The following is a 23,423-nucleotide window of genomic DNA, read 5'->3' on the forward strand; positions in this document are numbered from 1 at the left end:
CACATTGTGAAAAATGTAACCAATATCACTGGATAATTTGTGTAGAAATTGTTAAATGGGAACCTAATTTGCTGGGTAAACTTTCACTTTAAACACAATAAAATATTAAAAAAAAAAAAGGAAAGGCCATGTTACTGGTCTTCACCATCTGTACACTTAAGCAGTGTGTTAGTAGTGTGCCCTCAGACGCATTTGAAACCCCTGCCCCAAGTCCCAGCAATGTCAGCTAGTTCCACTCTTAAGATGGGGTGATGGTTAATTTTGCGTGTCAGCTTCGCTAGGCCGTGGTGCCCAGTTGTTTAGTCGAACACTAGTCTAGATGTTCTTGTGAAGGTATTTTGTAGATGAGATTAACAGTCAGTTGACTTTAAGTAAAGCAGATCACCCTTTATAATGTGGGTGGGCCTCATCCCACCAGCTGGAGGCCTTAAGAACAAAAATGGCGTTTTCCCTAGGATGTATTCTGCATCCGGACTACAAATACACATTTTGCCAGAACTCCTTCACTCTTCACTCTTCCTGTTGCCTGACCTACCAATTTCAAATTTGCCAGCCAGTCTGGGACACAAGACTGCAGGAATCTCCAGCCTGTCACCTAACCTACAGATTTTGGACTTGCCAGCCCTCACAATCATGTGAGCCAGTTCCTTTATATATATATATATATATATATATATATATATATATATATGGAGCCCTGGTGGCGCAGTGGTTAAGAGCTTGGCTGCTAACCAAAGGGTCAGCAGTTCGAATCTACCAGCTGCTCCTTGGAAACCCTATGGGGCAGTTTTACTCTGTCCTGTAGGGTAGCTCTGAGTCAGAAGCGACTTGACAACAACAGGGTTTATATATATATACACACATACATACATACATACATATGTTGTTGTGTGCCATTGAGCCGATTCTGACTTACAACAACCCAAAGTGACAGAGCAGAACTGCCCCATAGGGTTTTCTAGGTTGTAATCTTTACAGAAGCAGATCACCAGGACTTTCTCCCAAGGAGCCACTGGTGGGTTTGAATGACTGACCTTTCAGTTAGCAGATGAGCTGTTAACCATTGCGCCACCAAGGCTCCTATACATACATATACATTCTCTTATTGGTTCTGTTTCTTTGGAGAACCCTGACAGATATAAATGGCCTATCTTGGTGGCTGTGAGGTTCATGTTCTCTCCTAAGTATTGGGACCCAAGCCTTGGGGTAGAAATCTAGAAGGCTAACTTTCCATGTCTTACTGCTGTAAAAATAGGGAGGAGATCAAGTGCCAAAGTCTAGAATAGAAGTCTATACTTCTGGGGTTTTATAGGGTTAAAAAAAAAATGAATGCCTCTTTCTTTTTCTTCCAAGTTCAGAATCAACTGAGAAATAAGATACTAAAGATGTGCAGATGAAGATAAAGATGTTGGTTTTACTGCTAATAAACTGATTGAAGGATGTGTGGCTTTAGATCAAAGGCTAATATGGCTTACTAACTTGCCCTTTTGACCCCCACCCTGACCCCACCAATATGGAGTAGGCCTTGGGTAGCCCACCCAAGGGAAAGTTCAGCTCAGCAGAGCAGACAGTTACTCAGAATTGAGAGGTGAGAAAAGAAAGTAATTGCCAGCACTTCCAGACTTTTAACAGATTAGCTCATGTGGGCAGAAGTAAATGGTTAGAAGATAGACCAGGCATTTCATTCTAGAATGCCCTTCACATGAAGCACGATGACACCAGGAAAAGAGAGCATCCCGCCCACATATGTTGGGCTCTCAGAATTCCTGGGTCAGTAGGACTGTCAAATCTAACCCTTTGCAGTTCCACCTGCTACTGGGATCAGTGTGAGCAGGTTGGATTCAGGGGAGATTATGACCTACAAGACCACTCCCCTATATAACATATTCCTTGGGTGCTACAGATCCAAAATCCACACCACAGTCCTGGGGAACCCTGAAAGGCAACACGGTGGCCTCTCACTGTTGAAGAAAACGCAGAGATGTCCCCACGTGAAGTCAACCCACATTCAGCCCTGATGTTCTTTGGAATAGTAGACCCACCCGCCCCCCAAATGCTGAAAACCAAACAACAACAAAGACCTTAGAAGCCACTGTTGTTAAAAAGAATCTCAACACCATTTCTGTCTGTGAGCCTGGCTGACAACCTGTCTGAGATTCGATGACAGTTTCCATTCCGTATAGCTTTCTTTTCCTCGTAAGAACACATCCTTGTTTTGGTTACCACATATGTATTTGTTCCTTCTTCCATCTCAGTTACATCTTCCAGTTGAGTTGTGCAAATAGACTCAAGATGGCAGACTATGTCAGTGAAACCCTTTGAGACATGAAGAGGCTACTGGTGGCTCCTGGCAGTCTCTGACTATTTAAATACATATTATAAAAGGTATTTGGTATGCAATAGTATGTAATTTAGTTTCTTGCTCAGATAACTAAACATGGCCAAGATGATGATTACACAGCTAATGGGTAGGAATTATCGTCAGTCCATTTGAAGCAACTGACTCAATTGCTTTCCAATAGCCAAAAAGGGGGATTCCAACTTGCACATCAGAAAGTGGGGAAATGAAATGCTTTCATTCCACGGACTGTGGACTGAAAAACTCTCTTTGTTTGGACATCTTGCTACGCGGCCAGTGATTTGGCAATTCCTGAGGCTGTCAGGCATTTCAAGGCAAACACGCAAGGCACAGGGCCAACCGTCAAGTGGGACGGGCTGTTCAGTATGCTGGTTTCTTGGAGAGAAGACAATGTCACTCTTCTTTTTTTTTTTAAAACGTAGAATTATTCACTTCCTACCTCATCATTAAGTGTATTTCTTATTTTTTTTTAAGGAAGGAGAATGTAGCTTGTTTTCCTTCTTTGAGCCTTTTTGCAAAATTGCCATTGCTCTAACTCTGTGTTTGATGGAATCCAGTCCCCCTCCACAAGACCTGCCCAGGGCACAGGTGAGGGCTGGGTCTGTGCTTTGTTTACTACTTGCCCAACTGGGGAAAGGCCCCAAAGGCATCCTGTTCTACCATAGGTGGCACACGGAAAGGCAGTCAACATAACCCACTCTATTTTGTTGTCCTGTTTGTATTCATGCACAGAAGGTGCACATGTAGCTGTGCTGTCTTCATTAGGGACTGGTGGTGCAGACAGTCACCACAGGGTTTGTGTAATTGAGGACATCATCACATACATACATGTATACATGTATATACATGTAGACAACATGGGGTTTGGAGCTTTAAGAGGAAGAAACCAAAAAACCAAACCCATTGCCATCGAGTCGATTCCAACTCATAGTGAACCTATAGGACAGAGTAGAACTGCCCCATAGGGTTTCCAAGGAGCTGCTGGTGGATTCAAACTGCTGACCTTTCGGTTAGCAGCCAAGCTCTTAACCACAGCGCCACAACCCCCATATTCAAAATGACTCTTCTTCTTAATGGACGTGTAACCAGTTTCCTTACAGCCGAGGGGTGGTCTCAGCCATGTTGGCAGCATCGATCAAAGCCACCAGTACACTAGACAGAAAGCTCTTCACACACTGTAAGAAGAACCTAGATATGTTTCGAGTGTCCACAGGAAGGTGCTGCTCTACTTCCTTCTTACCACGGTTGTTTGGCACAAGTTGTTTTGTTTCATTCTGGCCAGTGAGAATAGTGTCATTTAAAATCAATAGCTTATTTTTTCCCCTTAAAAAAAAAAAGTTGCCGTGGAGTTGATTCCAACTCATGGTGACCCCAGTGTGTCAGAGTAGAACTATGCTCCATAGGTTTTCAATGGCTGGTTTTTTGGAAGTTGACCAGGCCTTTTTTCCAAGGCACTTCTGAGTGGACCTGAACCTCCAACCTTCTGGGTAGCAGCTGAGCATGTTCACCATTTGTACCACCCAGGAGCCCTTTTCCCCTTTAGCCCGTTTTAGTTGCATTTGACAGAAGTGCTTTCACTCACGATATGCAGAATTCTTGCTGGAGGGTCATTCAAATATCAGATGGTTCACTTCCCAGCTGTTGTGGACAGGTTTCAGTGGAGCTTCCAGAATAAGACAGACTAGGACGAGATGCCTGGTGATCTACTTTCGAAAATTAGTCAATGAAAACCTATGGGTTACAACAGAACATTTTTTGATTTGCTTGCTTTGGAAACATCATCAGGAGGGATCAATCGCTGGAGAAGGACATCATGTTTGGTGAAGTTAGGGCCAGCAAGGGTGAGGGAGACCCTCAGTGAGATGGATTGGCACAGTAGCTGCAATGATGGACTCAGACATGGCGGTGATCATGAAGATGATGCAGGACCAGGTAACACTTCATCCTTTGGTACATAAGGTCACCATGAGGCACAGCCAACTTGATGGCCTCTGTCTATCTACTAAGAAGCAAGGGGAGAATGGATGTTTGGGTAAGCAACTAGCAGCCTCTTCCTCAAAAGACTTAATTTTTACTTCAGCAATTTTGTAAAGATAAATTTTTATTTTTATCAAAGTAAATTATATTCGTGGTTTAAAAATTCAAAGAGTACGAAGAAGCTAGCAGTGAACTGACTAGCCCTCTCCTCCCCCACTGCGCCTGAGTCCCACTTCACAGGGGGCTGGAATCTTTTGTTTTGTTTTGTTTGGGATTTAGAATAAAAAGTTCCTGCTTTATTGTTTTAGGACTTGAGAGGAAATGTCTGTATTTTTTCCTCTGCTAACTTTTCTTAATTTGCATTGAGGTATGACTTATATAGAGAAAAATACACACATCACACGGGTATTTAGAGCCTGATGCATTTTTACCTTTGTGTGCACCCAGGTAACCACCACCACTTAGAACACTTCCATCACCCTAGAAGACTCCCTCCCACAGGTCACCCACTATTCTGACCTGAAACCTGTCCACCACGGGTGACCCTGCTGCTATTTGAAATATCAGTGGCAAGGCTTCCAGCATCATAGCAACATGCAAGCCACTGGTAACTATGACTGTTTGGAAATAGAGTCTTTAAAGATATTAACAGTTAGGCTACCATGAGGTACTCTAGCCATACTAGAGTAGGGTGAGTCCTAATCCTATGTGACTGGTGTCCTTATAAAAGAGGAAAAGAGACACAGAGGCAGGGAGACAGAAGAAGGATGCCATGTGAGGTTGCAGCTACAAGCCAAGGACTGCTGGTAGCCACCAGAAGCTGGAAGAGAGGCATGGAACAGGTACTCCTTTAAAGCTGCAGGGGGAATCAACACAGCTGACACTCTGATCTCGGACTCTCAGCCTCCAGAATTGTGAAGCAATAAAGTTTTGTTCTTATAAACCACCCAATTTGTGGTACTTTGTTACCTCCCTCTCAGACCCAGGAAACCTTTCAGGGCATCCCTACCTGGCCCAGGGGACCTTCTAGAGCATCCTTCTCTGACCAAAGGAATCTTCCAGGGAGTCTCTCCTCGACCTGGGGAGCCTTCCAGGGCATCCCTCTCAGGCCCAGGGAATCTTCCAGAGCTTCTGTCTCGGACATGGGAACCTTCCAGGGCCTCTCTCACTGACCTGGGGAAACTTCCTGAGTGTTCCTTTTAGACCCAGGGAACCTTTCAGTGCTTTCCTCTCAAGCCTGGGGAACCTTCCAGAACATCCCTCTCAGACCTGGGGAACCTACCAAGGAGACCCTCTCAGGCCTGGGAAAACTTCCAGAATGTTCTCTCAGACCCAGGGACCCTTCCAGGGAGACCCTCTCAGGCCTGGGGAACCTTACAGAGTGTTATTCCCTGACACGGGGAACCTTCCAGGGTTTCCCTCTTAGACCCAGGGAAACTTCCAGGGAGTCCTTCTCAGACCCGGGAAACTACCAGGGCATCCCTCTTATACTCAGGGAACTTTTCAGTGCTTCCTTCTCGGGCCTGGGGAACCTTCCAGAGCATTACTCTCAAACTCTGAACACCTTCCAGATCGTCCCTCTCTGACCCAGGGGAACCTTCCAGGGAGTTCCTCGTCGACTCGGGGAACCTTTCAGGGTGTCCTTCCTAGACCTGAGAAGCTTCCAGGGAGTCCTTATCAGACCTGGGAACATTCAGGGCATCTCTCACTGACCTGGGGAACCTTCCATAGTGTTCCTTATAGAGGTAGGGAACCTTCCAGGGAGTCATTCTCAGATTTGGGGAACTTACCAGGACGTACCTCTTAGACCTGAGAAACCTTCCTTGGTGCCCCTCTTAGACCCAGGGAGCTTCCAAGGCATCCCTCATAGACCTGGCAAACCTTCCAGGGCATCCCTCTTAGACCTGAGAACGTTCCAGGGAGTCCCTCCTTGACCTGGGAGCCTTCCAGGGAGTCCCTCTCAGACCTGGGGAACCTTCTAGAGTGTTCTGCCCTGACCATGAGGCAGCATCCCAGGTGTTTCTTGGAGAAGAAATGAGCCACCACTTACCTCGTCTCAACTCAGGGCAGCCAATGACCATGGGGAAGGAGGGGGGGCCCTCTGAGGTGTAGGCTGCCCCTCACGGGAGTGTGCAAGTGTGAGGACAAGGCTCAGTTCCTCTCAGATGACCCCTTCCCCCAGTTGGTGCTCGACCCCCTGCGTTACCCCTCCCCCCACACACTATGAGTTTCTGAAAGTGGCTGGAACACTGCTTTCTCCTGCTCTGTTGTTGTGTGCCGTAGACTCGGTTCCCTCTGTGAGCAGGCATTTATTACAGCAGGTGGAGGCTTGGTGTTTTGAAGCCAATTACTCCCACACTTCTGAGTGACTGTGAAGTCTGTCCCTCAGATGGGCAGCGGGGAGCAAGAAGGAGTTCACAGTGTGAGAGAAAAGATTGCTGGTGACTGCTGAGCAACAGTGCATATGAACATGAGGTGCACCATGGACCAGAATGAAAGCAATGGCAGAAGGGACGAGACCTCACCTTTGGTGGACAGAGGTTGAGGGCGAGTGTCCTGGGGCTGCTGTAACAAAGGACCACAGTCTGGGTGCCTTATATGGAGGCTGGGAATCCAAGTCAGGGTGTCAGCAGGACCACGGAAGAACCTTTCTTGTCTCTCCCAGATTCTGGTGGCTCCAGATGTTGCTTGGCGTGTAGATGCAGCGTCACCTAGAATTCTTTGTGTCTGTGATGGTTAATGTTATGTGGCAACTTGGCTAGGCCATGGTTCTCAGTGGTTTGGCAGATATTAAGTAATCATCCTTCATTTTGTGATCTGATGTGAGCAGCCAGTCAGTTGAAAGTGGGGGTATGGCCTGCATCCAGTATATATGGATGTTCTGGCAAAGCTTGCCCTCTCTGGATCCTGCATCCAACTCGTCATCCTTTGACCTCTGGTTTTTGGGACATGAGACAGCAGCCTGTTGTCTGACCTGCCAATTTGTGTGAGTCAGGAGAAGCCTCCAGCCTGGCGTCTGACCCAAGGATTTGTAACTTGCCAGCCTCCACAACTGCATGAGCCATTTCCTTGAAATAAATCTCTCTGTATATATTTATATATACACTTCACTGGTTTTGGTCCTTTAGAGAACCCAGCCTAAGACAGTGTCTGTTCTTTTATAGGACACCACTCAAACAGGATTAGGACCCATACTTCTCCATTAGGACCTCATATTAACTAATTACATCTGCAAAGACCTCAATTCCAAACAAGGTCACATTCACAGGATTAGGGGTTACAATTTAAGCATATCTTTTTGGGGGATACAATTCAACACCCCTTATTATCAACCAGCTAATCTCAGCAGCCCTGAGAGCCACATGTTGGTAGAGAGAGGCTGGAGAACATGGCGGGCAGGAGGATGCTGGGGCAGACTGTGGCCTAGGCAAGGGTAGAGACTGTGCCATTGGATAGGGGCCTTTCTGGCCAGTGCTCCATGAGCCCCACAGCTGGTTCTCAATCTTTCCTTCTGTCTTCCCACAGCCACCCATGAAGCTTAACATAGCTTTTCTTCAGTTTCATGAGGTCCCAGTTTCATCCAGCTTCCCTGGGAGTCATTCACTCTTTTATGTACGAAGGCTTACAGTGCACCTATCAGGAGGATATCTTGTTTTATATCCTCCTTCTTTGGGACACTTCACTGTCACTGCCATGTGCAGGTGATATCATCTGCCTGGATATGCTCCTTAAACACTTCACTGGATCCTTGCCTGACCTGCCCCATCATAGGATGGTAGAGCTGGTGGTAATTTCTGGTTTAACTGTTCCCAAACTCCATTTTACAGAAGGCTAGCTGAGCCTCTGGACACACAAATGGGCCGTCTGAGATCATACAGTCATCTGCAGGCAGGCTGGCCTAGCACCGTCAACCATCCTAGGTCAGGTCACAGACTAGTCACCTGGAGGGTTCCCCAACCTGGTGCCCACACGGACACATTTTTACAACTCCCAGAGACATGGGCCACCACTCTGCTAGGAGATGCTAGATATGGAGAGTTCCTTCTCTTCAGAGGCTGGCCTTCCACTTTGGGACTGCACTGTGGGGCCATTGAGTCCCTCATGGTGAGAAAGCCCACATTATCACCGCCCCCCACCATTCATTGTTGGCCATGACAGGCCTCTTCCTGAGGTCTGAGGAAGTGATAGGAAGCGGGCCCAGGGCACCACCTCCCTGGCTTGTCTTGGGGCTGCTGGATCATGCCCTCTGGACAGATTGGTTCTTCTTTCCAAGGGAGCCCCACGGTCTCTTGTTAGACTTGGTCCAAAGGATGTATGATAGTCATTAACTCTGAGATGCCATTGATGCAGCCCGATTTCAGAGGCAGGGAAGTGTGAAAAGTTTGCATTTTGGACCCAGCTAATGGGGGCCCCTCTCTGATCTTTGGCGAAGCAGCTTTGCCCCAGCCCAAGGAATGCTGCTGCGTCTGACAGCAGGCCCAGCAGTAGAGGGCCGACTAAGGCCCACTGCTCTTCTGGCTCTCGCATCATTTCCTGGCTGGGGTCCGAGATCTCCCTCCAGAAAAGAAAAAGTCATGGTGATTTGAGACGATGCAAAATGCCAGTGTCTCTCTCACAGCACGTCAGGAAGGAATAATGGGTGTACTAAGTAGCATTGGTCTAAGACCTCAGGGCTAAAAAGAAATCAGGACATAAGCAAATAAAAATTTAATAGAAACAGAACATATTTAGCCTGGCCCCACAGGCACACACTCTGAGACTTCCCTTACGATCATGTTAATTATGAGTGAAGAGAAAGTCTGATTCCATCATCCATTCCTGTTGATAAGAAGCTGGGAAAGTCTCCTTAGGACAAGAGAGTATGTGAACTTGATCCATGAAGTTGGGTCTCAGGATCTTCATCATCAAGAGATGTTCTGGGGAAGGTGGAAAAAGGGAGAGAGAATGTGTACCGAACCAATTTGACCAATAAGACATGATGCTAGTGATGCATTGATTTGACTCAACTCTTCCCAAAGATTTTTATTTGAGAGAAATATGACTATTAAAAAACAAACAAAAAACAGGAAGGTGAATAAGAAGACAAGGAAAACAACTGAAGAAGACTTGAGAATTCAGATGTTAACCATTCATTTAAGAGAATTCACCGTTCATTGAGAGCCCACTAGGTGCCCAGCTGTGCCACGGGCTGAGTGCAAAGATGAAAACACAGCAACTCTACCCCTGAATTAGGCTTGTATTCTGGAACAAGAGATAAAGGATGTGTAGCTTGAACACTGTGAAGTAAAGAGGGGTCAGAAAAGGAGGTGGGCTCCATACAGCCCACAGGGGACAACTTTCTACTTCCGATTTCCCCTGAATCCACTTCCTCTTGGCAGAGCACACCCAGTTAACTCACTTGCTTGGAACCAGAGCCCACGGCCCATCTTGCAGGGCATTTGAAATGCTGAGTTGAATCAATGTGGATACACCACCATTACCTGAAAAGTGGTTCATAGTGTAACTCTGAGTTATGGGCTACCAAGACCATGTTCTGTAATGGGCACATATTGCAACTTTGTTGTTAAAATATCCTCTATCTCCTTAATCCACAGCAGGGCAAACGTGAAAGGCAGGGAAACCAGAGTAGGGTGTAGGCTTCCTTTTGGATGGTGGTCCTATTTACACATCAGTTGGAATGGCTCTGGAGATGAGACTTCTGGGAGCAGCCCTGCAGGAGAACCAAGGCCATCTTGCTGAGCAAAACCCTTTACTAACAGTCCCTGGTTTTGTCCCAAGCAAGAGGCAGCCACTGATACTGGTTGGAGTGGTTGGCTGGTAGTCTCAGATGAATCTTAAAAAAAGCTCCTAGTCTCCAAACCAAACACAATGTGGAATAAAAAACAAATCTTCACTTTGTGTTGGTTTTTATCCCTCTGCTTTAAAGTTACGTGAAGAGTAACATGAGACGTTCTGGAAAGTCTTGGAAATGGCGCTGACACAAAAGGATGGTTCGTATGTTCCGGTTTATCCTGGTTATGAAGTATCTTTCTATGATGTTGAAAGCCATGTTGAAATTAGGTCATTTTAAAAGAATTTATTAAAAGGTATTGGAAATGCAGAGCCATGGAACAAGTCGTGAGTCTTTGATGGCGAGATTTATAATGGATTTATTTAATTCTTTTTAATAGGGCTTTGCTACCATGCCAGGCACAGGTGACCCCCGCTACTCTCAGGGGCTGCTTTTATGCCCGCTGGCTGCATTACATCCTCTGGTATAGAGAACATACTCTGGAATCCTGCCTGGGCGCAGGGCTCGGGAGTGTTGTGGAGGAAGAAGGTTCTTTACCTTATGCATATTCCTATAGTACATGACTCCTCAGAGGGCTCCACTTTCTCAATTTTCCAGACTCAGTAATTAAGCGATTAACCCTGGATTTGCATGTGCACAAGCCTTGTCTTCACAGTGTTGCTCAGTATTCACTGTGGTGAACACCCATACTAGCACCCTATGTGCTAAGTCTTCATCGTATCCCCTTGGGGAAGACCACGCCAGCCATCCCTGTAAGACTCAAGAATTGGTTTTATACTTTGAGTTCTTGGTTTCTAATTTCCATCTTCAAGATATTCAAAATATGTGTATTTTTTCAACTTGTTGGGCTGGAAATGAATCCCCAGGGGGAGAGCAATCAAGACAGGGATTAAGGGAAGTGAGACCCTCATTCATTCACCAAGAACTACCTGCGCCTGGCCACTTCCTCCATGTTTCTGCAGAAACACACATTGCTCATCACCTTCCTTCCTTCTCCTCAGTTTCCATGATATTTATTTCCAGTGTTTATTTTGCTTTATTTTTATTGTGTTTTAGGTGAACGTTTTACAGCTCGTTAGTTTCTCATATAAAAATTTACACACATTGTTATGTGACCCTAGTTGCTATCCCTATAATGTGACTGCACATTCCTCCCTTCCACCCCGGATTTCCCGTGTCCGTTCAACCAGCTCCTATCCTTGCCTTCTCATCGTGCCTCCGGACGGGAGCTGCCCATTTAGTCTCGTGTATCTACTTGAACTAAGAAGCACTCTTCTCATGAGGATCATTTTATGTCTTATAGTTCAGTCTGTTCTTTGTCTGAAGAGTTGGCTTAGGGAATGGCTTCAGTTCTCCGTTAACAGAGAGTGTGGGGGCCATGTATTCTGGGGTTCCTCCAGTCTCAGTCAGACCTTTAAGTCTGGTCTTTTTACTAGAATTTGAGTTCTGCACCCCTCTTTTCTCCTGCTCCCTTAGGGACTCTGTTGTGTTCCCTGTCATGGTGGTCATTGATGGGAGCTGGGCACCGTCTGGTTCTTCTGGTCTCAGGCTGATGGAGTCTCTGGTTTATGTGGCCCCTTTTGTCTCATGGGCTAATATTTTCTTGGTGTGTTTGGTGTTCTTCATTTTCCTTTGCTCCAGGTGGGTTGGAACCAATTGATGCATCTTAGATGGCCGCTTGCTAGCTTTTAAGACCCCAGATGCCACCCACCAAAGTGGGATGCAGAACATTTTCTTAGTAAACTTTGTTATGCCAATTGACCTAGATGTCCCCTGAAACCATGGTCCCCTGACCCGCCCCTGCTACACTGTCCCTCAAAGTGTTTGGTTGTGTTCAGGAAACTTCTTAGCTTTTGGTTTAGTCCAGTGGTGCTAACTTCCCCTGTATTATGTGTTGTCCTTCTCACAGGATTATTTTTTTATGGTGATAAAAAACCGACCATGGAAACCTTGAGCTCCAATTATGAGAGTTACCAAGGGGACCATCAGAAGAACATCACGTCCTCCCTTCCTGTGGAAATGCCAGGCGTCTGTGTCACCACAGCTGCCCAGCCACATGCATCTACACCATACACTTGGCGCCATGTGGGTGACTGAACCTGCTTGGACCCGTGATCCAGCCACCAGGGGCCACCTCGGCTGGTGCAGACAGGCCTTCTAAGACAAACACAAACAGCCCTGCCCCGCCTGGCGGGCTGGGCGCGCCCTCCCGGCCCCATTTCTTTGCCCTTTCTTTATCTCCAATTATAAAGCCGCGCCGGGTTTTCTCATCAGCCACTGCCATGTCTCCAAATGGCTTTTCAGTGTCAGGCCTATCAGGAAATTAACTCATCACACAGTGACAGCTGCTAATTTTTCCCCCTTACATGTCAGATGGATCGCCTGCTGAAGTTAATAATGAATCACCAATCCCTGATTAGAAGGTGCTTCCGAAACGTATAACTGCCGTCTGAGCTAACTTTTTTCTTCATGTAAAATGATATCACCCTAGAGGAGCAGAAAACGAATTGTATTCTTCAACAAGATAGAGCAGGAGGAGGCTGCCTAAGTGAGCTGTGCACTCTCTTAAATTATGGGCCAGTATTCAGCAGTCCAATAAGTGAAAACTTACAGCTTTTAGTTTGCTAAATGAATGACCTTTCTTATTCCCCAACTCTCTTCCTACAGCCGTTTCTAAAAATTCTGCCTTAAAATTCTAAGCTGGTTTTTCAACTCTTTTTCTGCCATTTTCCAAAAATTTTTATGTTCAGGAAAACCAAAGTTTGGATAGAATGGAAAAATATGAATGTCATCCATTTGTTGTTGATTTTCCTAGTCACCTTGCTCCTTTATGGGGGGTGAGGAGGTAGGTGGGAGGTTTGGTGGGAATGCAGCAGGCCTGGGTCTTGATGGAGTCTCTACAGAGTTCCATTAGGATGACTGAGCAAAGAGGCAGAGAGGCTCCTTAGCGACTTTGAAGTCCCTATTTCTGGTGTGAGGATGTTTTGTTGTCGTTCTGTGCCGTTGAGTCAATTCTGACTCACAACAACTCTACAGGACAGAACTGCCCCATAGGGTTTCCAGGGAGTGGCTGATGGATTTGAACTGCTGACCTTTTGGTGAGCAGCCTGAGCTCTTAACCAGTTCATCACCAGGGCTCTGGTGTGAGGATGGAGCTGATAAAATGACCGTGGAATTTTCAGCACTACTCTGACACCGTCTTAGCACGTTAACTTCACTCTTGAACTTGTTGGTTCTTCAAAGGAAGCTAAGTAGTAAAAGGTAGTACAGTCTCCTTTGCACCAGGAATGCGGGTTTGTTTGCTTGTTGGGCTTGGGGTACTGTGGGAAATGTCTTGAAGGGAGCATCCTACCTCCCTCACTCCCACAGCTTAATGAGTCATGTGGCTTCATTAAGGTGACCTCACATGGCCAAGGAGCTGCTGGGTGTGCAAATGGCTAATGCACTCGGCTGCTAACTGAAAGGTTGGAGGTTGAGTCCACCCAAAGGCACCTCAGAAGAAAGGCCTGGTGATCTACTGAAAAATCAGTCACTGAAAACCCTATGGAGCACAGTTCTACTGTGATACACACAGGGTCACCAAGAGTCGGGGTCCACTAGACAGCATCTGGTTTGGTTTTTTGGTTTTGACCTGTCTAGAACTGCCTTAGAGAACCCTGGTGGTGCAGTGGTTAAGTGCTCAGCTGCTAATCGAAAGGTCGGCAGTTTGAATCAACCCAGGGTGTCTCAGAATAAAGACCTGGTATCTACTTCTGAAAAATCAGCCATTGAAAACCCGGTGGATCACAGTTGTACCCGGACACACATGGCGTCACTGTGAGTCCGGGTTTACTCAATAGCAACTGGTTTGGTTTTTAGGTTTTGACCTGGCTAGAACTGCCTTCCTCAGAACCTACTTCCTTATTTTGTGGCTCTTCCCACGCGTGGAGAGTGTTTGTGTCACGGAAGGTGAGATCTAAACCGCTTCTTCTGCTGACGGGAGCCACCAGCCTTCCACCATGCCGAGCATCCTTGGAGCCCTGTCATTTCATTGGCTGCAGCTTAATACAAACATGGCCTCCCTGGATTACAGTCTCCAGTAAACATTTCACTTGTTTAGTTTTCTGCTTCCTCTGTAAAGTCCCATCGTGTTTTCTGGTGAGAATCTCAAGGAGAGTTGCCTGACTGCTGGTCTGCCTTGCAGACAACCCATGCTTAGGAAACATCCCTTGTCCACCAAGTCAGCACCACCTCATTATACTGTACATGCATTTGCGCATGTGCTTCCATGAGCTCCCAAACACCCCAATAGCTGTGCAATGAGAGAGGAAGGAGAGGTAACATTAACCCAGCTCCATGGGTAATTACAGCATACAATCGCTTAGTGCATCTTGCGCGATACTTCTGAGCCTGGAAACACCTCTGTATGGTGTTTTTTATGCAAAGGTCTGCTCTTTTCATTGCGCATACAGTGTGATTGCTGGTTTGACATTGCAGGCTACACTGGTTTTATGAAGGATTAAATGCCACCTGGGACATATTTATCCTAAATAAATCACAAATGGTAAACTGCAGCATGTCAGTGTCAACACCCTGTACAGCAGCAGAAAGGTTAGCCCTACAGGACCCAGCACCGCCAGGAATTAGCATCCAGCGGCAAGACCTCAGGGTGCTGCGGACGGCGGAAACCATCAGGAAGAAATATTTCCATGGAAAAACATTCCTTTTTTTATGAAACATGTATGAGACGCTTGGAGAGGGCCATCATTTTGTAAAGGTCACCTTTATGCTGCTAACAAACGGGAGTTGGTCCTGTCACTGTTTGCAGGAGACAGTGTTTAAGAAGAAGTGAGGAGCCCTGCCATTTTGAAGAAACACGAGCAAGTCAGATTCAGCTAATTATGAAGCGTGGTGTCAAACTTGAAATCCTGCCTTTTGTTTTTTTGGAGGGGTGGCTGTCGAGAGGGAAGTGCCCTGGAGTGGACAGAACTCAGAGCAGGGAGGGGGCACTCAGCAAAGGGCAGCGGTCCAGCTCTCTGCGAGCTCTGCCCTGAGGTTACCTCAGGAAGGCATTCCAAAAAGCACTTGGTTTAAACAAAGAAGGTGCCATTGCCTACCCCTTCTCTCTCAGGTCCATTCTTCAGGTCTTGTAGGTACTAACTGTGACAGAAGGTGTTACTGTCAACCCGAATCAGCCAGGGCCACCCCTAAACACGCAGAAAACAGTATGAAGATGCAGAGATGCAGGCTAGAGATCAGATTCCTCTGAAATAGAAACCACCTCGTTCTGTGGTTCTCACGGTGGCCGACGGTCAGCTGCTGGAAATAAAACATCGTCATGACTGCTTTTAATGCTATAATTTTATTTAAAAGAAAACAGAAACAGAACAAAAACAATCTTGGCATTTGGGGGAGGCAGTTATTTTACAATTTTGAAAGAGAAATAAAGAGCAATTGTGTCAAGAAACAAATTACTGGAACATAAACTTGGTTCAACAGTTGCCATAAATCCACAACTAAACACAGATAACCCTGGCCAAAGCAATGGTTATAAGGTCATGTTTTTCTATTTGTTAATGTTTAATGTCGGATGTTTTGTATTGACATAAATCACAAATAAATCCTGCAAAAAATGATATCAATGTGAACATTTGTTATAAACAGCAAAATATTGATATGAACAATATCTTCCAGAATGCATATTTCATATATAGACTCTATCGCATGAAACGGACACAAAATTAGAAGCATATCAGGTTGTCTTAACCAAGGTATATTCAAAGTGAATATAAACTTCAAGGCTTTTCTTAACCACAGGCTTAAAAAGATTTCTTTTATGCAGAATGCAACCAGGGCCCAGAACACCCAAATGTCGGTGAGAGGAAACGCATACATGAAGTGAACTGGCCGCTCGCTGCCTTTGGTCTGGGACGCTGGGATCCTAAAGTTTCAAAAACAAAACAAACAAACAGAATGGAAGTTAACTGCTTCAAGACAATAAGAATTGTAGCTCAATTTTTAACCCAGTGATAGTAAAATGTTAAAACAGCTGTATGCCAGATCGCAAGAGCAGACCTGTCCCAAGCCACGAGATACAGTTTTTTTCACCACTAGGGTGCAATCTTTTGATAACCCAAATGGGAAGACATTCGTGGAAAAACAAGACAGAACAAACAGAAGAAACACAATGGCTAGACTAGCGGGAACAGGCCATTCACCAAAGAACCAAGATGGTGAGCAGAAGTCGGGGCACGCTGCCTGCAGTGCCCCCTGCGCTCCTTGTGTGTTGTCAGCTGCACGTCTCACCCCGAGGGCAGCCTGGTACGCGTCTGCAGGAGGCCACCGCGACCGGAAGGCTTCTCCAGTCAGCCCTGGGAGCGTGACTCCCTCTATGTGCTGGGTCTCCACGCCTGCCTTGGTCAGCGCGAGGAGGCTGAGCCCTACGCTTCCTGCAGTTCGGAACTTTCTCTTTGGCTCTGGATCACTGCTGCTGCTGGGGAGCTGCCCTGTGTGTAGATGACCATGCTTGTCAGCTGTTCCGCCCCCTCTGGGGCTGCGGCGTCGGTGCTCAGAGCAGCCCTGGCCTGCAAGACCTCCGGGGAGCCAGCCGTCTCGATCACTGTGTGCGAGTACAAGCCCGCCTCGTCCTGCACCCCTGGGGGCAGCTCGGTCACGATGTAGTGCGTGGCCCCCTCGGGGAAGCTGCCGCCGGATTCCTGGACCATGGCCTGGACCAGCTCCTCCGTCACGATGATCTGTGAGATCTCCCCGTCGGACTCAACCAGGTCCATGTGCTCGCCTGGCATCCGCAGGCTGCGTGCCTCTGCCTCCTGCACGATGACCTGTGAGCCCTCCTCGTTGACGATGACCTGGGTAACGCCCTCATGGATGAGCTGGTCGGCGGCAGCTGAGTCACAGACAGTGAACTGCAGCACGCCCTGGACCACCTTCTTGAAGGCCATCTGCGCTCTCTCCTGGGAGGTGAGGAGGGCCGAGGGCCGGACCACCTGGGTCACCACCTCCATGGGCTCCAGCTCGGCCGGGCTCGCCTGGGCGTCCGGGAATAGTGGGAGCTCGGGAGCCTCGGGGACGATGGGGGCGGGCAGCGCCTCCTGGCTGGGCACCTGGATCAGCACGTCCCTGTGGCCATACCTGCTCTTCTCCTCGCAGCCAGTCCGACTCTCCACCTCTCCTAGCTCGGAGACGGCACAGAGCAGTGCATCTAGCGCAGAGGAGGAGTCCGGGGGCGCAATGCCAGCCTCGGCAAGGCTCACCATTTCCTGTTTGGTCACCTGCTGTAGGACAGCCCCGCTGGTACCGAGGGACTCCTCCACATCGCTGCCTTCCATCGGGCCTCTGACCACCACCACCTGAGTCGCACCCTCTGCCAGCTGCTCCGGGAGGAGCTGGCCGGGCACCACACTGCCCACGTGCGCCCCGCTCTGACTGGTGGTGATGACCTGGCCATCCTCGCTGATGTGCAGCACCCGTGCCACCTGGCCAGCCATCGCCAGGGTCTGCAGGGTGGCGGCGGCGGTCTCCTCCACTGAGGCATCGATGGCGAACTCCCCATCGTAGCCCTGGATGATGATGACCTGCTGGACCTGCTCGGCCACTGGCACCGGCCGCTTGCTGCTCCGAAGGGGCCTGTCCTTGACGGGGGCCTCATCCGCCAGGGCAGCTGCAGTGAAGGGGCTGTCCGTCTCCACAAAGGCTGCGCCCTGCCCCTTCAGTCGGCACTCGTAGGACTTGGAGACGATGCCTATGGGAGACAGTGACCAGTTAGCACTCAGCAACATGACTTCAGGCTTAACAGTTAGACAGTTCTTCCATGGAAGCTTTGAACCTCAACAGACACTGCTGTGAACCACCAAGCCCCCAGGGGCGGCTACCGAGAGCATCCCATCAACAGTAGGTGCTTTCCTGTGCTCCTGGTCTGTCTGTCCAACTACAACCCTGACCAGCACCGTTTCCTTCCCAGTTCTGAGGGAAGCAACATGGTCACCCCCCTCAAATACCATGATTTCTAACAACAGACTCAGTAACTGGTAGCAGGTGCAGCTTAGTAAGTAGTCACATCATATCTCCTAACCCAAAGAAAATATTTTTTAATGTTCAAATACTATATCCGGTACATTTATTTATTCAACGAAAGCCTTGCACACGAAATTCAAACAACACAGGCCTCCAATAAACACAGCTGCAAGAGTTTACTGCAACAACTACGTCGCGAGCATCCACGATCTGAGGCACTAACCCAGGTGTGCAGGTAGCTACCCGCCCTGGCGTGTCCTGGAAGTGACCACATGCTGTACCCGCTGGGCCCTGGGAGCACAGACACACAGGTGGTCTCTGCCATGTGCAGATTCAGGAGTGGTGGAGACGGCAACACGAAGCATGAGCTCCGAGAGCAGGACTCCGCCTTGTTCCGCTGTGTTGACCCAAGTTCAGCAAAGTGCCTGGCGTGCAGTAAACCTCCAAGAATGTGTTTGTTGACACAGCAGTCCAGGGACAAGGGCTAGAAGGCAGGAGGAGACAGGAAAGCTGGTGATAGGGAACCCAAGGTTGAGAAGGGACAGTGCTGACATGTCGTGGGGCTGTTAACCATTGTCATAGGGCGATATGCGTACTAACTGTTTAATGAGAAACTATTTGTTCTGCAAACCTTCATCTAAGGTAGAAAAAAAAAAAAAAGAATTATCTATGTAAGATAAGGGTTTGATGGGAAGCCTAGGGGGCAGTGAGTTGAAGACAATGGTGATGGAATAATGTGGAAAAGGACAATGAGAATAGTAGCACAACTGGAAGAACATAATCGATGTCACTGAATTGTACATGTAGAAACTTTGGCTATGTATATGTTCACCAAAAAAAAAGGTCCTCCAACGTCGAGAAGGGAGAGTGGTGACAGGTTGTGGGGTGGTTAACCAATGTCACAGAACAGTATGTGTACTGTTTAATGAGAAACTATTTGTTCTGTAAACCTTCATCTAAAGTACAATAAAAAAAAAAAAGAATGTCTCTGTTAAATGACTTAACTATTACGTATGGGGATAAGTACAACAGAAACAGGAGCAATAAATTTAGGCCACAGGAAAGAATATTTAGGGAAGGTTCTAGAAAAGAAACAACTTCGGACCTTGTCTTGAGGGTTGGGAATATTCCAGCGCTCACTGGATGGGCAGGTGGAGAAGGAGCCTCTCGGCCCAAGAAAAGCCCAGGCTTGCTGGATACGAGAGGTCTGGTAACCGAGTTTCTGCTGTGGCTGAAGGCTCAGGCTGTGGGGATGAGATGGTCTGTTTGGCCTGGGCTGTTAGGCCTTACATACCAGGCAGAGGCAGTGTCTGTGGACAGAGGAACCTGGTGAATGTGTTTAAGCAGGAAGATGAAACCAACACATCTCTTTTAGAACTCTAACAGAGGGTATGGGATTCATCATCTTAAATGCTAGCCCCACATCCCTGTTGGTGAAAACATTGTGGGTGTCTTAGAAAATACCACGGTAAGCCCCTTGGACATGGACATTTGCAAAGATCAGGACAATAAAGAAAGATGGTTAAACTGCTCTGTGTGAGACAAAGAGACAGCAGAGAGAGGAACTGAGGCAGGAGAGGGGAGAGAAGAGCCGGGAGTAGGGGGGTGGGGAGGAGCCAGCGAGAGTTCCTTGGCCTGGGGGTGCTGCAGACACTGAAGAGCAGCTAGCGGTGTCCATCACCCCGGGTCCCTTGTCACCTCCCTCAACGTCACTGTGGTACGGGTCAGGGTTGGTTTGCTTGTTTTTAATAACTTGAAAGGACAAAAAACAGAACTGAAAACGATCCTTTATTTTCATGAAGAAGAGGCTGACTCTTTCAAACCGAGTTTCTATCGTCTTGTCCCATCAGTTTCCCTGTCATCATCTCCTGCCCTCCTGAATACAGTGTGTGATCTGTACTGAGTATTCCTACTTGAGTGGGCTGTGAAGACATCTCAACAGCAGCCACATTTAAAAGAATATTTTACTTTACTCTCTTTAATGCAGATCAGTTTTTTAAAAGCATACTTTATCCTTACCCTCTCCAAAAAAAGGATCAAGAATGGTTAGAAATTATGTACTACTAACATCCCATAAGAATATGGCGGACAGTTTTGCTAACCACTCTGGTGCTGTTCACGAGAAGCATTTCTTTCCATCGTTAATCTAAAAGCACCAACTCCATTCCAACAAGCACACCCTCCATGGTGACACTCTCTCACATGCGCTTCCACAGAAGCTATTACAATGCCTTTACCGGGAGCATGTCCAGGTTCATCCCCATAGGGTATGACAATGTCCCCAGTTTGAAATTATGTGTTAAGGTTTGCATGTGAACGCAAACTCCTGGGCCCATTCTGTATGTGCTGGTGTAGACTGTTAGATGTTCTGCATTGTCTTGTTCAATAATCAAAATTCACATCAAGTTATACGAATTTCTCCATGTTAACTTGCAAAGCCAGAGGGGAGCCTCACACTATGAAAGGGTAAGCTGACAGCTGAAACTAAAGGCTTCCGGGTGGCACTCGCTGGCCTGTGCAATTCACGGGGGCACCAGTTTTCTGTACACCATGTCTTTTTGGCCTCTAAAGGCTCTGATTCCTAGTGAAAAAGTAAAATATATAAATAATCCATTTCTTTTTTAAAGCAAAGATTAGGGCCAATTAACATTTATTCTTTTTCAGGGAACTCTATAGCATGAATCTTACAAAGATTGTACAGAGTCCTAGAACCTCAGGTCAAGAAAAGACCTGTGGGGTCAACCGGGATGGTCCCCTATCAGAAGAGCCTCCATTTGTCCACTCAACAGGCACTGAATCCTAGGATAAGCCTGGCCCTGAGCTGGTGCTGAAGAGCAGTAGGGGGTGAACCTGGCCTGGCCTCGCTCTCAGGGACCGACCAGAAATAACCATCTGTTCTTAAAGGTTAATTACACCTTCCAAGAGGAGAGTCCATAACGTTGATGTTTCTAGCTAAACCAGTTACCTGACTACAGCACCTCTGTGTTCTCTTGTCCCGCCCCCCCCACCTCCACCAGAGAAGGAGAACAATCGGGTACTCCTAAAGTAGGCCACCAGCCAGATCCTTGACTGCTTCCCTCAGCAACAAGCACTTTCTAAGTACCTTGCCTGACTGCCCCGTAGAGGCCCTGGACTGAGGGCTTCACCCTGGGGACACAGACCCTGAAGGGGCATGGAGACTTCCTAAAGGCTATGTATGGAGAGTGTGACAGGCATCACGCTCCAGGCCCTCAGACCCAGGGCTTTTAAATGGGTCTGCCTGAGAATGCTCCTCCATGGAGATCTCTGTCCCTTCTTCCCTGTCACAATCTCCCACTTTAGTAAAGAAAAGCATACCTTTCAACTACCCTGGACCCAGGTTAAAGTACCTAGATTCTAGAAGACAAGGATGAATCACTGTTGATATGCTTTAACGTAACCTCATGGTTACCATCTGAAGTTGAATCCTCCATAGGTCCTTCCTCCTCAGTGAGGTCAGAATTGGGCTCAGTGCATGAGCAGAACAGCCTCATACGAGGAGCACTCCTCAGAGATCCTGTTTTCATACCTCAGTGTATGCCAGTGTCAGCTGGCCGATGCTGCTGATACCTGCTCAACCTGCCATTCACTAGGACCTCTGATCTTTGTCTATTCTACTGCTACATTTTACCTCTTGCATGCTTGCAATTTCACCCCCACACCCTACTTCTCTACCCAGGAGACAGTGTCCTGCTTGCCTTCATTACATTCTGAACTTGACCCAGTTTTGTTTGTCCATTCTCTAATTTCAAGGTCATTTTCAGTCTAATCTAGCTTTTTTTTGGGGGGGGGGGAAGAAAAAGTAAGGGCTCTGGACACAAAAACAAAGCAGACAGCCTCCAAATCATTTCCCCTCCATTAATTGCAGAAGACAACATACTGCCATTGCAGTTTAAAAAAAAAAAAAAAAAAAAGCAGGAGAAACCACGGTAGTTGCAAAGAAACAACAAACATCCTATTCTTAGGTAGTCTCTGGAAGAAATGCTACATGTTTGAGCCCAAGCAATTCTGTTCTTTACTCTGCTATTGGATGGAAAATCTCTTGGGTGTAGAACTATCCTCTGAAACCTTGCAGCACTGGTAATTATGCTATTCTGAACTACTTACTGAATTTATTTGAATCCAGAGGTGGGTTAAGCCACTTCCAGACCATTAAAGTAAACTACGTGGGTAAATAGTGCTGTCACTAAGGGGTTGATGAAGCTTAACACCACCAACATCTTAACCTCAGCTCAGTGCAGCCCCAGCTCTTCCATCACAGTTCATAAATGCGGCTGCAGGTCCATCTTTTGATTCAGCAATTTAATAACTTCGAGTGCTGTCAGTACTGCTTTGAAAAATAGCACCTATAAAATGTAACAGCCTCAATCAGATTGAAAAAGATTCACCCACTGAAGATTCCTCCATTTCAGCCATAATGAATTAATGGTGAGCTATGTAGAAGTTCAAGTGTCATTTAAACTAATCTGAATCTCTACTGGAACTTTAAACTTTAAATTTACTGGGCACATCAACTTCAATTTTTGTGATCTTTCTAGTAAATATGAACTGCAGCACTCACCAATGCAAAAGCACTGGACAAGAAATTTGGAAAACAAGGACGTCTGAGGACAGGTCTTATCCTTACCTGCATGGTCAATGGCATAGCTCTATGATTCCACATCTCTTTAATGGAGCTCTGATGCCCAACATACTATCTGTATTGTACTTGACAATATTTAGAGACATTAGACTTCAGTACGATGATAGCAAATCAGTGTGTCTTACTTTAGTCTCTTTTGAATCTGCTTCCACTAGGACAATAATCAGCTTTGTGCAGAAGGTGCAAAGGACATTAAAATGGAGCCTAGTGCCTGTTTATGGAATCCCAACTTACTGCTCATTTGCTTTCAAGACTACAAAGATATTATCCTCCCTTCCCACTGCTAAATGCATTCAAAGTTTACAACTCAGTTAGCATAAAAAGGTTTTTAGGGGGTTTGAGGATTTGTTTTCAGGGAAATGATTTTTAATTAGCTCACTTTTCCAGAATATCATTATAAAGCTGCAGATTCTCCTTATTTGTCCTTTTTAAAGTAAACATCTCTGGAGCAGGAAACCACAGACTCCATAGCGCAGGGATGGAGGGGTTAAGTGGTAGAGACTCACACTCCCCAAAACCTTGCTAATGGCTCTGTTTTGCGGTCTGCTGTGCTTCTGGGAAGCTACAAATAGGGTTTAGCACCTGACGACTTCCTTTTTGTGTGTGTGTTATTCTTTCGTTAC

The 23,423-nt window shown here is 46.9% G+C and overlaps 1 protein-coding gene across 1 annotated transcript in view; it reads right to left on the reverse strand.

Annotated features, from left to right (window-relative positions):
- Positions 1–15,247: 15,247 nt before the first annotated feature.
- The window catches only part of ZNF407 (zinc finger protein 407), a 480,440-nt gene continuing 472,264 nt past the window's right edge, over positions 15,248–23,423 (reverse strand). Inside the window, exon 9 of the mRNA XM_004387311.2 lies at positions 15,248–17,868. Within this exon, the coding sequence (XP_004387368.1) occupies positions 16,547–17,868 (1,322 nt within the window). The 3' untranslated portion in view covers positions 15,248–16,546. The remainder of the gene's footprint in view (positions 17,869–23,423) is intronic.

This window comes from Trichechus manatus, unplaced genomic scaffold (genome assembly GCF_000243295.1).
Source record: "Trichechus manatus latirostris isolate Lorelei unplaced genomic scaffold, TriManLat1.0 scaffold00183, whole genome shotgun sequence".
Classification (NCBI taxonomy): Eukaryota; Metazoa; Chordata; class Mammalia; order Sirenia; family Trichechidae; genus Trichechus; species Trichechus manatus.